Source organism: Amaranthus tricolor, chromosome 10 (assembly GCF_026212465.1).
Source record: "Amaranthus tricolor cultivar Red isolate AtriRed21 chromosome 10, ASM2621246v1, whole genome shotgun sequence".
Lineage (NCBI taxonomy): Eukaryota > Viridiplantae > Streptophyta > Magnoliopsida > Caryophyllales > Amaranthaceae > Amaranthus > Amaranthus tricolor.
This window is the reverse complement of record NC_080056.1, coordinates 7342826-7361973: the sequence shown is the minus strand read 5'-3', so window position 1 is coordinate 7361973 and position 19148 is coordinate 7342826. Positions and strand designations below refer to the sequence as shown.

General features: G+C 34.8%; 1 protein-coding gene across 4 annotated transcripts; it reads left to right on the top strand.

Annotated features, from left to right (window-relative positions):
* Positions 1-3341: 3341 nt before the first annotated feature.
* On the top strand, positions 3342-18424 carry LOC130825662 (mitochondrial ATP-independent inner membrane protease subunit 2-like). Of its 4 annotated transcripts, none has more exons than XM_057690997.1 (6): positions 11857-11991; positions 15490-15563; positions 15987-16439; positions 16754-16955; positions 17517-17623; positions 17700-18424. In XM_057690997.1, the coding sequence occupies exons 3-6, from the start codon at positions 16288-16290 to the stop codon at positions 17779-17781; spliced, it is 543 nt and encodes a 180-aa protein (XP_057546980.1). In that variant the 5' UTR covers positions 11857-11991; positions 15490-15563; positions 15987-16287; the 3' UTR covers positions 17782-18424. The 4 variants fall into 4 exon arrangements, with proteins under 4 accessions (XP_057546977.1, XP_057546980.1, XP_057546979.1 ...); XM_057690996.1 differs by having other exon boundaries at positions 11889-12016; XM_057690994.1 differs by lacking the exons at positions 15490-15563; positions 15987-16439 and adding an exon at positions 3342-3675 and having other exon boundaries at positions 11844-12016; positions 17700-18273.
* Positions 18425-19148: the final 724 nt, after the last annotated feature.

The following is a 19148-nucleotide window of genomic DNA, read 5'->3' as shown; positions in this document are numbered from 1 at the left end:
AATTAACCTTTATGTCTTTATACATTCATTATTAAATTTTTACACATTAAATTTTAATTATAACTTTATTTTTCATAGCTCGCTAAATTCACACTTATAACTTAATATTCTATCAATAGTCTCCAAATTAATATTTTCCACAAGTAGCTACTAAAATATCTCTCTTTAAATAAGTTCCCAGAAGCAACATTTTCAACTTATAAATAAAACTTTATTCTTTTTAAAATAAATCAAATATTCTAATTAAAATTCAAGCTAAAATTGCATCATTTGGATAAGTTTTCAAAAATCTACAAGTTCACTAAAAATCAATATTTCAAGTTTAAAAAAATAAGTAAACTTATTAGGTTTGTAAAAATTAACATTCTAGTTGTAAAACAAATAAAACTTATAATTTCACAAAAATCAATATTTCTAGTTTAAAAAAACAAGTCAAACTTATAATTTTCACAAAAGTCAATATCTCTAATTATAAAACAAGTAAAACTTGTAATTTTACAAAATCAACATATCACACATAGTTTGAGCGGCAAGTTTACTAAAAATACTTTTACATCATTTTACATAAATTTTGGTCAAATAGTTAGCAAATAAAATATTTTGTACTAAATAGTGATTAAAAGTTACTTTTATTATGAAATCTCATGTATTTAAGAAAAACACTTCAATATTTAATAACTTATAAAAATTTCTCAAAAATATCTTTTTAAATTGTTATCTTATTATTATCACAAAAATAGTTGTAATAATTTAAAATAGTAAATTAAAATCTTTTTTTTATTATATGATAGTGGTCGTATGGCCTATGAGTGTTTTGGACCCTTTTCACATAAAAAGAACGACTTAATTTAATTTATCATACTAAATCCTACATTTAAATAATTAACATAACCACTTACAAAAATAAAAAACTTTACACAATAACATAGAAATTTACTATAACTTTAAGGATAAACTTAAATCTCAAAATAAAGTATAACAACAATATTCTTAATATAATCATACTTAGTAAAATGCGTTCATAAAATAACTTACTACCTTATAAACTAGTTTGAAGGCTAACATAAACATATTAATAAAAATTCTAACATAAAAAGAATAATAACATTTCTAATGTCACACTTAACTCATAAACATACTAGCACTAGTTTATAACATAAATCATACTTAATATCACTAGAATATAAATTTGCACCCAACTTCCTAAACTTGTTCAAAGATCATTAAATTAACATACTAAAAATACTTTTAGCATACACATATTTAATATAATCTTGATCATAATTTTATTAAACTAACTTTCTACTAAAACATATCAACATATTTCATACTTTGCATATTATAAAGTAAATATAATGTAAAATTCCACAAAAAGGGTAGCCTAAGAAGTTGTACCTTACTAACACCGATGATTAGTACTAAGTACTAATTAGAAAAATAATATAAGAAAGAAGACCCTCCAAGATAGATAATAATGCTTCAAAGATAATGAATCCAAACTCCTAAAATAATGATGATCTTTTAAGCTCCCAAAATAATTAAATCCAAACTCAAAAAATAATAATAATACATTAAGTACCCACAGTAATAACCCAATAATGCTCCATAATGATGATGATTTAGCTAAATAAAGAGTGTTCTAAGATCCATCTTCTTGAATTTCTTCAACTAATAATAAAGATATTAAGGTAGTAAGATTTAAATGAAGTGAAAATATAAGAAAAAATGTTAGAAATATTTGATGATGGTGGTGTAAGTGATCTCATGGCTAGGGGGTATTTATAATAGGTTTGGGCAACTTTGTAGTTCATTAGATTGTATGAAAAAGTATTTTAGAAGTATAGAAGAAGGTTAACTTGTGTAAATGATTTAGAGCGTGTAAGTGAATGTGTAAGAGTTAGAGTGTGTAAGTGAATATGTATGAGTTTAGAGTATAGAAGACGGTTAGCTTGTGTAAGGAAATGGTGATAACTTGTGTAAGTTATGAACATCATGAGTTACTATAGAAAGGATTTTGGTTCATCAAATTTTTTCTTCTAGTATGTACAAGTAAATATAATTTAAAATAATGGGTAAATTTGATAATGAAAATACGTAGTTTACTTAGAAAATTTTGCTTAAACTATACTTAAAGTTAATAATAAAAAAAGGACTCATTTTTATATATAAAAATAATTAAATCAAAATTATAAGGTTAAAATAATAAGTAGTAACATTAGTTTGGAATAAAGATTGGATTTCAAAATATTCATACAGATTGAAATGCATTACATTGCCATGTTATCTATATGTATCAATAACAAGACTAAAAAACAATATTTATACAAAAAAGGAAGCTGCACAAGGAGTCATAACAGAAAGTTGTTAGCCTTGCATGACGTGGCACATGAGTAAAAATTAGAAACTTGAGGAGAGCACGGATCAAGTGCATGGCAGCGACATATTCTATGGTGCACCTTAGCTTGCATATTATTAACAATAGTTGTTAAAGGTCAAACGTGAGAACTATTTGGAGATGGAACATTTGGGGATAGGTCATGGATGAAAGAAGACGGATGGAAGAAGATTGAAAGAAGACAAGGGTAAAAACGAAATTTCACAACTTAACGTATAATCTAACGGTTCTTAGGTGATAATGTTACGACAGCTTAAATTCTAAAAGTACAACGCTATTTTGTAGAATTTTTTTAAAGATTTGCTACGCTGGCCTTTCGCAAAAAAAATTGTTGCTACCATGTAGAATATCCCTATCTTTTTTGATAATGTATTGAGGGTATGATGTGCTTTCTTCTCACTTTCATTTCGGTTGTAATTATAAATTGATTGTCAATTCAATTACTCACCTTAATTTTCGTATTTCAATCAATTGTCAATGGTCATACTTGTTCTCTTTGATAATTTCAATAGTAATGAAAAATTAGTATAATTTCATCTTGTAGTTGGTATTAAATGGTGGGAATGATAATGAAAAGTTAGATCATACTTGTTCTCCTTCAATTATCTCATTTTTGTCATAAAATTCATTTCAATGCATTATCGTATAAAATGTGGTATTAAGTTATAGTGAAAAATTACGAACAAACAAATTGCTGGCATGGGCGTTTTAACGGTTGAAGTCGATTGTTAAAATTAAATTAAGTCTCTAAAGAGGAAGATTGAGGCATGAAGAGCTTTTTAAGTCTTAAAATGAGTATATTAAGATTTGAATTCGATAAGTATAAAATTTTTTGGTCACACGTGTGTGATAGGCGGATATAACTTTTCTATCTAAACTTTTTTTATGATCTAAATTTTATTAACATGACTACATAAGAATGATATAATCCCTGAAAATTTACTCTGTTATTTCTTTTACTACTTTTTAGTAAGATGAGTAACAACCAAAGGGAGTGCAAGTAAATAAAATTGCATTCTATACCCCTCAGCCTTGCCTCTCAATTCTCACCTCCAAAACCTAACCAATTTCCCCAATTCTGAGCTCTTTTTTCTGTGGAATCTGGGTTCGAATTGTATTCGTCCCACCTTGAGCGATCACACCATTCCTCTTCAATCTTCACTCGTCCAATCAAACATCATTGGCAAAGGATTTTGTTGAAAGACTTGATGAAGTGGGATCGTCTCTTTTTGCATTATGGTCAAGCCAAGTTGGTTTACTCTGCTTCTCTCTCCATCACAGTATACATCTTTCTACTCTACTTTTGCATTGCATTTCTTTTTTGTTCTTCATATATTCATCTGGGTATTTGTTATTTCTTGTCATTATTCAGTTTGATTCATTTCTGTCGAATGCAATAACAATCATGTTTGTGGCTGAGCCCCAATGTTTTATGTTCATCAGTACGCTTTCAATTCCAAATGATGTTGTTTTTGTAAATTGTTGTTTTTTACATTTAAGTTTTAGGTTATCACTAATCATAATTATATCGTGTTGAGCGGACAGTGGAAGCAATTAACCCAAAACAATGAAACAAATAAAGATTCAAACAAAAATAAGAAAACACACCAAAATTTAACGTGATTCACTATCAATGTGATAGCTACGTCCTTGGACACCGAGAACCAAAGTTTCACTACTAAATTGCAAGATTACAAAGTTGAATCTAAGAAAACTCTAATGGCAGCTCACTTTTTTCTCTTGTGTTTTTTATGCCCCCTTAACCCTAATTACAAGAGGGGTTTACATAACAAACCTCCCATAGAAAGAAATTAGGGTTACAAAACCCATCATTAACCACTCAGGAAATCGAGAAAACCGTTTTCCAAGGGCCAAGAAACATTGACTCGGTGTTTTCTTATGGAAATTGCACTCAAAGATCAGAATGCAAAGTTGAGTTGGCTTTTTCTGAAATCCACTCTGGAACCAGCCAACATATCAGCACCAAATGACGACTCGTCTTCCCCAAGACTCCACCAAATGCCGACCTAGCGTTTGGTCACTAGAACACGCCATTTTGATCCATCTTCTCCCATGTCTTAGACTCAGTTCGAGTCACCAAAACACTAACAACATTAAATTATGATTGATGTCATTTATTAAGGGGTGTCTGGCAAACATCTGATACAATAGTTGATTGGACCGACGAATTTGAGGAGGTGATTAAATCTTTGACAATACTCTGGTGGGACAACTTGTTGCAAGTTAGATTCGTAAAATCATAACAATTGTTTTTATCATGTAATTTACCAAACATTAACATTAAATGAATTGACCATCTAAATATCTATTTGAACTTGAAAAAGCTAAAAATGTCTAACAAGCTATTTTGCCAAATACCCTTAATGTTTTTGATGGGCTACTTTATGTTACAAATGTGATTTGAATCAAAAATATTTTGGCTTATTTGTTTGGAACCTTGAGCATGGGAAGATCCTTCTATTAGATGGCATTAACAATTTCATAGGTTACTTCACTTTAAAATTGATTGATAAGATTTAGGAGCATTTTGTTGTTTACAAATTTCACAGTTTTGGTTGTTGGAAAACTTTGTTGTTCTATAAGATTTCCATTTGTGTTGGTAAAAGAGTTTAGTATCAATTTTTTAATGTCCTTTTTGTTATGTTGACTAATACAAGCACTCAAGACAGTTATTCGAGGAGTTGATGAAGTGAGATGAAGAGTCTTAAGTAAAAAAGCTTAATTCTAGGCGTCTAGCTAATGGAAATTTATGGGTAATTGAAACAAAAATGTTTTGTTATTTAGTTCTAGAAAAAGAGACAAAATACAATCAATGAAATCAAACACCCAAGAAATTCAATAAACACATCAATTGAAAGCACCCAATAAACCTTAGGATAGATTGACTTCGTAGAATTTTTTTAACGGTGTACAAATAGCAGATGTTTATCTTTACTATGATACTATATAGTGAAGATTAAAGAAGGGTGGTAAAAAGCGGCACATTTAAAAATTTGAACTTGGGAGTATATTTAAAAGGGTACAATATTTTTAAGTTAGGTGATTGCTCAAGTTTTGAGGACTAATCTCGTCTTCTCGGTGGAAAGAATTAATGAAGTTAATCTCAAATTAATTGTTGAGTTTCTTGCAAAAACCTTTTAGAGGAAATGGGAAATCTTTTGTATGTATAAAGGTACACCGGTACGTGGGAGGAACAAAATTGTATCTGGTTTGTCAGAGGATACCAAAATTTTTGCTAGCAAGACAACTTACTATGGATAAACATTATGGTTTATCTCTATTGCTTTATAAAGTTTTTAGATAGGACTGGAGCATCTATATGACTTATTTGAATTACATTAAACTTTTGCCTACATCCATCGAAGTTCAATTTTTTTCTTTCTCATGATGTTGCTCTTTAACTTTAATAGCTGAAATTTGATGATGTCCAATGTCCTATTTTCACAGTGATATAATGAACAAATGAGTATTCTTCATGGGTAATTGAGGAGTTGAAGTTTTTGCACAGTCAAGTGAAATGGCCTAGTACTAGTAATTAAAATTATTGGCCAATTAAACTAAACTTCCTGGCTATGTAGTTTGAACAAAGAAAATAAAACAACTTATGAACTTTGAAGTTTAATCCAATCAATAAACACCACTATTGAAAGCTCCCAGGAAACCTTTTGATAGTTTTTACTTGGTGACTTTTATAGTATGTACAAACAGTAGATGGTTATGCTTATTACCCTATGAAAATGAAAAAGAGTGAGACAATGTTGAAGTTTGAACTTTGGAATAGGTTTTCAAGTGGCTCAACAGTTCAAAGCTCTTTAAACTTTGGTGATTAGTCAAGTTTAGCTGGAAAGGATGGAGAAATGAAGTACATGTCAAAACTATTGTTTGGTTTCCCTTTAGCAACCCTTTTTGGGTAGAGGGAATCGTGAGTATTATGTTAAAAAAGTGTGGTTATAGAAGAAGAAGAAAAGCTTTTAAGCTTACTCACTATGCCTCTTAGGACAGAATTGTAGTATGTTCAATACAAATTACATAACATCAAATTTTCACTTCGTACGGGATAAAAACCCCTGCTAGATAGCACTACCTACAAGCTATAATAGATAAACATCAAGTTACCTCTCCATCTATACTACTCCCTCTTATTCACCCAATGTGTCATTTAACTTTTCACCATTTTTTAGATGGTCTAATGGGACCACATGTAAAAGAGAAAAATGTAGTGTTTTTAAATTTTAAATGGGATAAAGTGAGGTTAAAAAGTGTACAATTATGAAAAAGTTAAGTTTAGTAAGGTTAAATTGATAAAGTTAATATACCAAAAATAGAAATGAAACATTTAGAATAACTTAACTCAATAAGGAATGAGACACTAAGGTGAATAGGAGGGATTATTATACTAATCGGGAATATTTTAATGACACTTGCCACAACTACATGCATTTTTTTCTGTTTAAAATCTTAAGGGTAAAAAGATAAATGTTCAACAAGAATATCAATAAATATTTGTTTCCATTAATTTTAAACAATCTATCTTAATGGTATATATAAAAATAATATAAATCTATTTGGATACAATATATAATGATATATTCATAGCAGATATATTGTTTCATCCCTTTAAGTTTGCTCCTTTTGACCATTTTATTTGAGAATTTTTTTGTTCAAATAGGGGCAAACTTTAAAGGACACTGAGAGTATATCATAAGAATCAAATCAATTTAGTTTATTTATAAAAATTAAATAGTAGTCATTAAATTAAGATATTTCGTGCATTTTTAGGTTATTTAAGCTAGTTTCTATCTAAAAGTGTTAGGTAGACCAGGAGCGTCATTATGAATTACTGAATTACAGTATGATTTTACCCACATCTATGACTATCTAAGCTATGTCCCTTATTTTGACGGAGTCAAAGATTTATAGTTATTTGATTTAGGTTATAATGGACTAAAGTAAAATGGCTTATTAAATCATGTGCACTTATGTGAAATTGGACATGAAGTTTGCTACTAAGGGTCAATCCGAAACAAATTCTTTGTTAGCTTTATTATTAACAAGGTTAAGGTTGCGTATATATGACCCAATCAAACCCCACCCTAGGTGGAAACCAGTTGATGGCATTAGGGTGATGGAATGTTGTTGTATGACTATCTAAACTCAATCATTATGTCTTTCTCATACTATTGGTTCCCATTTAACGTCAATCATCAGATTTGAAATGTTGATGATATTCATAGTAGAATTGTGTCTTCATTTTGTGCATGTTTGTTCTTTTAGCTTTGCATTTGTGTTTGGATCTGCCAATAACAGTATGTTGAGTCCATCCTTTTCCCAGTCATTTTGATGAGATAAAATATTCACCGAGGTCAACTTTGATTCTTGCTCGATTGCTTTTAAATCCATGTGTGAGATTTTCTTTGTGAAAAGGACATAGGTATTTGGTGAAGTTTGATTTTTTAAAAAATGAAAGCTTATACTGTATGAAAAAGTAACACTCAACCTTTGGAAATAGGAAGGTTGGATTAAAAGTATGATAAGCTGATGTCCTACATAGCATTCACAAGTGAACAGGTTTGATTCTTAAACAAATGAAAGCTTATACACAAGAGATGTAGTTTGTTACCATAAGAGAGTTAAAGGAGCGCTTCCCCAACCAACCACTAGCCCCCAACTGTTTTAAAATGTTTTCAAATATAGCAGAGGGACATCCATGATGGATTGGACCAATACTAGCTATTAGCTAATTTGGAAGATGTTATTAAGTTTATGGATTCTTTTCTACTTCCTGTGAATGGCTTTTGTAGCTTCAGATTTTTTCTCTCGCATTGCAATAAGTAGTGTCATCATCATCACCTACCCAGTATATCCCGCTCTTAGAAAGCTAAGGCCAAGGTCTGGGGAGGGAACGACGGCGGCAACTCATACCCATAAAGGAGAGCGCGGCCAAAGGAGTCCCCTGACTCCAGAAAGATAAAAAGAGGCGAAAAACACAAGTAAGACAACTTAAAGGCCTATAGACAGAAGGACCACTACAAAAGAAAACAAAGAACTAAATAGAAAGGAAACGGTAAGGGCAAGGGGTTGAGGGCACTATGAGGTCAAAGGACGGACATCAGTAATCTAAGACGTGGAATTGACGTCTTCAACTGCTCCTATCCCTAGTCAGGTCCGCAGAGAGGTTTAACTCCTGCAAGTCTACTCTTATTTGCTCATCCCAAGTTCTCTTTGGTCTACCTCGACTCCTCTTACCATCTACTATAATGCTTTCTACCCTCCTCACAGGGGCATCGAAAGTCTTCCTCTGCACATGACCAAACGACCTCAATCTATTCTCTCGCATTTTTCCAGATATAGGGGCTACCCCTAGTTTGTCCCTGAACTCTTGGTTCCTAATTCTATCCATCAAAGTGTGCCTATACATCCACCTCAGCATACGCATTTCTGTAACTGCCATTTTATGTTCGAAAATCTTCTTTACAGGCCAACATTCGGTCCCATATAGCAAAGCTTCTTTACAGTGCCGCCCGGTAGAATTTTCCTTTTAACTTGCTTGGGAATTTCCTATCACATAACACTGCGGTGGCTGCTCGCCACTTAAGCCAACCCGCCTGTATATGATGCTTTATATCCCCGTCAATTTCCCCATCCTTTTGAATGATCGATCCCAAATATTTGTACCTGGTTGTGCTCTTAACTACTGTATCATCGATGGACACCTCTGTTTCACTTACCGGTGATGTCCCGCTAAGGTCACGTCGTACATACTCGGTCTTCGTACGACTGATGCGCAAACCTTTATCTAACCTCCTCTCTAGTGTCTGCTACCAGTACTATGTCGTCCGCGAATATCATGCACCACGGCACCGTCTCCCAAATAGATTTAGAGATCCCTTCCATTATGACAATAAAGATGAAAGGGCTTAGAGCCGATCCCTGATGTAGTCCCACTTTAACCGAAAACGGCTCTGTTATCTCCACCGGTGTTTGAATGCTAGTCGAAACGCTGTTATACATATCCCGTATGACCTCAATATACACTGGAGAAATTCCTCTAGCTTTGAGGCTACCCCAGATAACACGTTGTGGTATGCTATCATACGCTTTCTCCAAGTCAATGAACACCATATGCTGATCTTTCTTTCGCTCCCTATATTTCTTCATCAGTCTCCTCAAAACATGAATTGCCTCAGTGGTTGACCTTCCTGGCATAAAATCGAATTGGTGCTCTCTAATCACTGTTTCCTATCTAAGTCTCCCCTCTATCACTCTTTCCCACAATTTCATTGTGTGGCTTAGAAGTTTGATACCTCTGTAGTTGCCGCATACTTGCGCAACGCCTTTGTTCTTAAACGGAGGTACTAGTATGCTATTCCTCCATTCTTCTGGCATCTTATGTGTCCTCAAAATAACATTAAAAAGGTTAGTCAACCAACGGATGCCCTCCTCTCCTAAACCCTTCCACACTTCAATCAGGATGTTATCTGGCCTGACTGCCTTTAATTTCCCCATCTTTTTGAGAGCTTCTCCTACTTTTCCCGTGGTAATATCCCTCGCTGGCTCATATTCCAGTTGTCTTTGGACGTCGAAAAACTGATTATCCGCCTCCTTTGGTCCCCTCGACTCATTGAGCAGCTGGGAGAAGTACTAGAGCCATCTCGTTTTGATCCCCTCTTGACTCGAGAGAACTTGTCCCTCCTCATCCTTGATGTATTTCACTGCCTCTAAGTCTTGCCGCTGTTTGGCCTTAGTCCTCGCCAACCTAAAAATCTGCTTCTCCCTCTCTTTGGTATCAAGCTTCCAGTATAAGTCCTCATAACACGGTTTTTTGCCTCCATTACCGCTTTGCTTCTTTATAGCTCACTCTCTTTTCAATCCTATCCTCTTCTTCCGTGCATACCATAAGTTCCTTAAATCTTTTGTTTTTATCCTTTATCTTCTTTTCCACCTCATCGTTCCACCACCATGACTCTTTGAACACTTTTGGTTTACCCGACTCTACCCCTAAGGTTTTTCTTATGGTTTTGGCGATGTTCACCCACATCTCATTCGCATCCTCTAACTGGTTGAGAAGCCCAAAAAACTTATCTTACTTGCCAAAGTTGTGACCTTATCTCCTTTGAGTCTCCCCTACATGATCTTTCCCTTGGACTTGACCTTCTTTTTTGTTATTTTCTTCCTCATCCTGAAAACCAGTACTAGAAGCCTGTGTTGGGTAGGCATCTCTGTATCCAACACCACCTTACAGTTTAAGCATGAGGCCCGATCTCCCTTGCGCACTAAGAAATAATCAACTTAGGTTGCATGGCCACCGCTCTTATAAGTGGTCAAATGATCCTCTTTCTTTCTAAAGATCGAGTTTGCTATGACCAAATCTTTTGCTAGCGCAAACTCCAGTAAATTCTCCCCACTCGTTCCTTGCCCCCAAACCAAACCCTCCATGAGCCGAGTTAAAGTTGCCTGCATCTCTGCCTATGTGTCCGTTAAAGTCTCCTCCTAGAAAAACTTTCTCATCGTCCGGGATAGTTCTCATGAGGTCTCCTAGGTTATCTTAGAACTCGCACTTCACCTGCTAATCGAGCCCAACTTGGGGTCCGTACACACTGACAATGGATATTATCCTACTACTATCCTAACTAACATAATCCTATCACTACACCTCCTTACTTCAACCAATTGCTTCAGGATATTAATCGACACTAAGATGCCAACCTCGTTACATCTGCCGTTCAAGCCTGTATACCACAACTTATATCCCTTTATACCTTTTGCTTTTTGCCCCTTCCACCTAGTCTCTTGAACACATGCTACATGGATCCTGTATTTAGAAAGCTCACTTGCCAACTCCAACGACTTGGCTTCGAGGGTACCTATGTTCCAAGTCCCCACTCTTAATTCTAGGTCCTGCTTACGTTGCCCTCCCTGACCCCCTCTCCTTGGACCTGACTTTAGGTGACCATGATGTCTTCCTAGCTCTATATTCAGCTACTACAAGCTAATATAAAAGGTTACAAGCAGGTCACCAGTATGGAACAGCACAGAAGACAGATAGCTAAAAGGAAAAATAGATAAACAAAATGATGGAAGAGAGCTAGAACACTGGGGAACAGACCTTACGAAAGGTATGAGGACACAAAACAACCAAAGACAGATCTTCCAACCCCAGCACACCAAACAGCATGCAAAGCAGCTAAATAAAACACTGAAGCAAGAGATGCACAAAGAAAACTTAAAGGTGTAATATACGAGAGGTTAAAAGGGGGGTATCACCTGCACCTCGATATGATGGTTACCGGTGTAGTAACGCCTACGGTGCTTTCACCTTTACAGTGTATTATCATTAATCGTTTATTGCAATAAGTAGTGTATTATCATTAATTGTTTATTCACCGTATAATATAAATTATTCTGACATTCTTCCATCATAACGCAGAAATGCCTTTCAGGCGAAATAGCACACAATGATGTTTGGCGCTATTTCAGGAGGGCTTTATCCATGGAAAAAATGACTTATCTATACAAGAATGAGGATCAAGAGATGGTGCCAACTATTCCCGGGAAGCATGAAACTCTTCTTATACGTAAATTGCCTTCCCCGAATCATGAGTAATTTTTCTTTAACATCCTATGTTATAATGTCTGCAGATGTATGCCTCTACCTTTTATTTGATTTGCTGCCAATGGACTTAAGAATTAACTTCTGTAGCGAAGAATGAAAACTTGCGAAAAAATGAATACCTCATACATAAAAGTAAATAGTTTTAAAAAGTCATACTTGAAGGAGCACGAGTAATAGCAGTGGGTATATAATATTCTTTTTTAGATGCATGTATTCCAATTTTCAACTCTATCTGGGTAATACAAGATACAAAAGGATTAATGAATCATAAATTATCTTCAGTCTGCGGATTGCTTCACCTTTTTGCTGCTATATTCAGTCCTCTTTTGCCAGGATTAGTAATTGAGTAGGAAATATGGGTGTTAAAGAGCATCCTGTTTGTAAATATGAGGGGTACTCCGTACTCATCCTTGCCCGGTATGAACAAAAAAAAAAAATTATTCTTAATAATTTATTTAATCCTTTGTACAGTTGTAATTTATTTTCATGGGGCTAAACAATTTTGATGGGAAAAAACATTTTATTTAAACAAAAAGGAACAAAAGAGAAAGATTTTTTTACTTTACTTGAATGTGCAATTAATGCTACATTCCATTACTCCAAAGCCATTAAGCGGCTTATCTAGACAGAATTTAAAAGGGGCGGTTGAATGGGCACATGATATAATGAGCTACTTATTGCTTGAGTTAGAAATAAGTAAGAAAGCATGTTGGTTATTAATTAGTCTTGTTTACGACTGATGTTATATTGCATTTGGTTTTGAGGATTGCTTTTTTTGATGTAGTTAAGAGTGTAACTGTAACAACCCGACGTACCGTTGACTGAGTAAACAGGGTCATCACTGGGTTCGTTTCCCAAGAAACTGAACACTTCCAAAACTTAAGCAAAGGGGTCACAAGCTCTTCAACGTGACTAACTCAGCTAAATCCCAAAACCAACTTCTAACTAATACACAAGATAATCATACAATTCTCTACAAGTTCGATATAACTAGCACAGCCAACACAAATTTACATTTATCCAAAATTCTAAAATAAATCTACAAATTCCTACGTACTCAGCTTAATACACATCCTTGGAACGCTATCCAACACTGCTAATCCATCGTTCCCGACCGGTTCCGATCTGTAAACAAACTAAAAAAAAAATGGAAACAATAGAAGGTCAGATTAAACTGAATGAGAAATAACAATTCAAAACAACAAAACACAGTAAATCATATCATAGGTTTAAAAGCAACATTAGTTCCCTAGATCTATGTGCGCACAGAAAGTCTAGTTGAGAGGAACATCCATAGCTCTAAGGCTATGTCACTCTCGGGTGAAGCTAGTCAATATCTCAATGACAATTCGCTTCAAACAGGGAGCAGGGAACAATGTTCCTCAACTCCGTCAATGACCAGCTCGCAAGCCCGATCCATTGACCATATCATAATATCAGCATAAGCATTCACAACAACATTTGTCTCAACAATTTCCAATCTCAAAAGAGCTTTAGTAAAAAGTTTATTTTCAAGAATGTAGTCAGATCAGACCCTTTAAGGGACTGCTACTACTCACCAAAGACAACACTTCAAAGAGTTGGGTTCGATTCGCAGATATCAGTTAGAATGGTTCCACTGAGAAATCGTCTCCTGAAGCATAACAATACACATAATCACCAAAGGCGTCCGATGCTACTGTACTAATATATAAGTTATTACATCTCATTCTACAACCAAGGTTTAACTATGACTCTATTCTGGCGTTGCAACATCTCATGTCATAAGTTCGTTTTTTTTTTTATATATATATTTAAAATTCTCTCGTTCTAAATTATTAATTTCTATGTTTATCGCTTTATAGCTATTGCATCTCCTTAGTCTAAGAGAGTTAAGTTCGAGGACGAATTTTATTCTAAGTTGGGTAGATTCACAAGATTTCGGAATAATACTAAGTTTTAACAATGCTAGGCCTTGAAGTTTGGTTGGTTCACATAATTAGTATGAGTAGGGGTGTCAAACAGGTCGGGTTGGGTCATTTTCAGGTTCGGGTCATATATAAATGGGTCAATATACCCTTGACCTGAACCTGACCCATTTAATTAAATGGGTCAAAAATTGAAACCCCGACCTGATCTGTAGCAGGTCGGGTCAACCTGCTAATGACCCATTTAACCTGCTTTTTTTCCAGGTCTATATTTCAGGTCATTTGACTCATTTGACCCATATATTATATTCAGCCATTAATGGAGTTAAAATAGAAACAAGAAAAAATCGAGTTGAAATTCTGAACATTGTAAAACACTGTAAAAACTTTCAGCCATTGATGGAGTTAAGAATCGAACACAGAAATCAGAAAATAAAAAACATGAAAATAAGAACAAGAAAAAAATCAAAGAACATATGAATCACACAAAAAAAAAAAAAAAAAAAAAAAAGAGAAAGAGAAGCTGATTGAATACCCGGCAAAGTGCTGAAAGATCAGGTAGATTAAATTGAAGATCAGTTAGATTGAACTGAAAAATCAAAAAAAATCGAACACAATCCAAATCAGAAAAAGTCGATCAAAAAAAAATCAGAAAAATGGGAAAACAAAGAAATAATTCTTACCTTGGTGCCGCCATAGAGAAGAGGGAAGGAGAAGGCGCACTCCGAAGTCGCACAGAGAAGCAGGAGACTGGAAAGTGGAGAGGAATTGAGGAAGAAGGCGCCGCAAATATGGGTTAAATGGCACCACAGAGAAGAGGAATTGAGGAAGAGGGAAGGAGAGGAATTTAGGGTTTTCCACGGGTCAAATGAGTATATGACTCATATACCAGTAAATGGTAAATCACAATGGCGCTGCACTCTTTATTCATTATTTCTTTATGACTTTTTTTAAAATTTTCAATGGGTAAATAAATGGGTTAAATATGGGTCGACCTAACCTGAATGACCCATTTAATAAATGGGTTAAACAGGTTTTTTTCGGGTTTAAAAATTCAACCTGAACCTAACCCATTTAATAAACAGATCAGGTCGGGTTGACCCATTTAATTAATTGGATCAAAAATCTAAACCCAAACCCGCTAATTTCGGGTCGGTTTCAGATCAGGTTGGCAGGTCGGGTCAGCTTTTGCCAGCCCTAAGTATGAGTAATATAGATTCTCACAATGCACAAGTATGAGAAATTGGGTAACATAGCTTTACGATATGTATGTTAGCGGGATATTTGAGTATACTTGAGACGTAGTTTAACTTCGAGGACGAAGTTCGTTTAAAGTTGGGTAGAATGTAATATTTGAGAAATTAATAATTTAGAACGAGAGAATTTTAAACATATATATAAAAAAAAAAAAAAACGAACTTATGACATGAGATGTTGCAACGCCAGAATAGAGTCATAGTTAAACCTTGGTTGTAGAATGAGATGTAATAACTTATATATTAGTACAGTAGCATCGGACGCCTTTGGTGATTATGTGTATTGTTATGCTTCAGGAGACGATTTCTCAGCGGAACCATTCTAACTGATATCTGCGAATCGAACCCAACTCTTTGAAGCGTCGTCTTTGGTGAGTAGTAGCAGTCCCTTAAAGGGTCTGATCTGACTACATTCTTGAAAATAAACTTTTTACTAAAGCTCTTTTGAGATTGGAAATTGATGAGACAAATGTTGTTGTGAATGCTTATGCTGATATTATGATATGGTCAATGGATCGGGCTTGCGAGCTGGTCATTGACGGAGTTGAGGAACATTGTTCCCTGCTCCCTGTTTGAAGCGAATTGTCATTGAGATATTGACTAGCTTCACCCGAGAGTGACATAGCCTTAGAGCTATGGATGTTCCTCTCAACTAGACTCCCTGTGCGCACATAGATCTAGGGAACTGATGTTGCTTTTAAACCTATGATATGATTTACTGTGTTTTGTTGTTTTGGATTGTTATTTCTCATTCAGTTTAATCTGACCTTCTATTGTTTCCAATTTTTTTTTAGTTTGTTTACAAATCGGAACCGGTTGGGAACGATGGGTTAGCAGTGTTGGATAGCGTTCCAAGGATGTGTATTAAGCTGAGCACGTAGGAATTTGTAAATTTGTTTTAGGATTTTGGATAAATGTAAATTTGTTTTGGCTGTGCTGGTTATATCGGACTTGTAGAGAATTGTATGATTATCTTGTGTATTAGTTAGAAGTTGGTTTTGGAATTTAGTTGAGTTAGTCACGTTGAAGAGCTTGTGACCCCTTTGCTTGAGTTTTGGAAGTGTGATTTCAGTTTCTTGGGAAACGAACCCAGTGATGACCCTGTTTACCCAGTCAACGGTAAGTCGGGTTGTTACAGTTGGTATCAGAGCAATCCTGCGACCGTGGCTGATAGTGTTCAGTGCACCTAGCGGGGGAAAAGATCCTAAAGTTACGGTCCAACGAGGACGTTGTATTCTTAAGTGGGGGTGAGTGTAATACCCCAGATTTAGCTTGAAAAAGGATTGATAGACTACTCATATCAACAAGGTCCATCTTCTTTTCTAGGGAGCCCATTTGTTAAGAACTCCACAGTTAAGCGTGATTGGTGGGGAGCAATCTTAGGATGGGTGACCTACGGGAAGTGTTTTCGGGTGCGCACGAGTGAGGCCAAAGTGCGCTGGAAAGACTTGTGTTGGTTTGTGGGGCCAGTCTACAGTTTCCATGAGTAGTCACCAGCGGTCCGAGGGGCCGGGGTGTTACAGTAACTCGTTACTTATTTGTCTTGTCAATTAAATATCAGGTTCAGACTACATTATGACCAAGTGTCTGTTGGTGATGTGGTTCTCTTAAAGAATCCATTGGAGTCAGATAAGCTTATAGTACGGAGGTTGGCTGCTTTAGGAGGACAACAAATGGTTTCCACAGACGAGAAAGATGAGCCTTTTTTCACTGATTATGATGAGTGTTGGGTTCTTTCAGACAACAACAAGCTGACGGCAAAGGTATTTTTTCATCATCTGTGACAAAAATTTCACTGCCTTTTGTATCACACTTTGTTGTCCTGCTAGTTTTGATTTGCTGTTGGGGTCCTTAGGATGTTCCTTTTTTTGTGAATATTATTACTATTTTTAATTACTGTTGGAGTCAGATACATCTACTCTCACCCTTGTAGTTTCATTACCCCTAATGCCGCTAAAATGACTCTCACCTAGGCTTCCTTCGAGGCGAGGTTTGTGGGGGTCAATGTATGCAACCTTAAAATAACCAGGGAAAAGAATTTTCAAAAGATTTCCTTGCTCTTGCTTGAGGAAGTTTTGCTTGGTGAAGTGATATCTTATTATGTCATCTCTGAACGTTGAAAAAAAGAGTGCTTTTTAAGAAAGATTGGAAGTTTTAGCCATTAAATCCCTGTAAAATTTGATCCAACATTAGGTTTCAATTCACTTTTTGTCCTCTACTACTTCCGACAGACGCTTTCAAGGAGAGTACACTTTCTTCGTCTTGCAATATTAGTAGTACCCAACTAACCCATTAACATCATTTTCTGCATTTCGTCTTTGCAGGAAGCCAAGGATAGCCGTACATTCGGTCCAGTTTCTCTCATGGACATAATGGGTAGAGTTCTTTATAGGTTCCGATCCATCCATGATCATGGAGTTGTGAACAACAGGTGAACTACCTCATCATCATCAATACTCAATACTCTAATCATTTCATCCACAACTAACCCATGTTTTTTCTTCTAGTAACACAAATGCAAAGGAGGACTCGGCTGTTGTTCGATTCGAGCTCGATCTCAATGAGATGCAAAAAATATCTGAAGCATGATTCCTGTGAAGAATTCGGTTTATTTTTTCTTTGCAAGTAACTGAAGTATTGGAACAGTGGATCTGGATTGTAGTTTTTGACATTTGTACATGATGCTAACTCATAGAGTGGCACTAGTGTCAAAACCAGCAAATGCTTAGATATATCCATTTACAATGCTCTTGTTTTGGGCCAATGATATAGTTTTTCGGTTTCTGATTATAACGTACTAAAATAAAATGTCTCATTACAGCATGTGTACGTTTTATTTATGTTATCACTAATGAAAGTGAGATTGCGTACAATTGACCCCTAAATAATTGAATGTTATTGCAATCGGAAAGTGTAACTCGTCTTGTTTTGGTACTCCCTATGTCCTATTATACTCTCAATTTCTTTGGTGTGAATGAGAACGTTGATTCATCAATGATCAATCCATGTAAAGCCAAACAATTTACATAATGGGAAGTTCCACAACATAAAATCTGTCCAATAGGGTAGAATAGGATAAAGTAGAGGCTTTGGTGTTCATAGGTTAAGGTAGAATAGGATAGAGTATGGACTTTAGAGCTCATAGGTTAGGGTAGCGTAGAATAGAGTTGAGGCTTTAGAGGCCATAAGTTAGGGTAGAGTAGAGGCTTGAGAGCTCATATGTAGAGTAGGGGCTTTAGAGCACATAGAAAAGGGGCTTCACAGCCCATAAGTTAAGATAGGGAAGAGGCTATAGAGCAAACGTTATAGTATAGGACAAGTTTACATTGTTTTACTTTAATTATAAATTAAATTTATAAATTAACATTTTTATATGCACGCACATTATATATGTGTTTGAAGTATTGACTATAAAGTTCCTCTTCAAAATAACTTATGCTGAAAGGTAAAAATGTGAAAAAAAAAAAAAATCCAACCAGTATTTAACCTTGGATAAATCTATCCGACATTTATTTGACCTCGAGTAAATGAGTAGACTTAACCGATTCTAAAAATTAAAATGATATTATGGATAAATCTAATATGAATGGTTGGTTCATATCATGCGTATGACAAAGTATTCATCCAGAGCTTCTACAACATAATAATAAAAGCCTTAGCATAACAAAAAAGAAAAGCATATGGTAAACAAATTGCAAACATGATAAATGTGTATTCTCACTACAAAATTAAAAAGCAAATGGTGATAAGGGTTTTTGTTGCTAATAGTAATATTGGCGACAAAAAAAGCGATAAAATATCCTTTTTGTTGTACATTTTGTCTTTAAATTTTAATTTTTTTTAATGCCCTAATGCATCTCAAATTATACTTAACTAGAAAGATTTTCAAAAAAAAGCAAAAATCTTAGTAAGAGGGGAAAAGAAAAAAAAAAGGAAAACTCATAAACTTACCATCT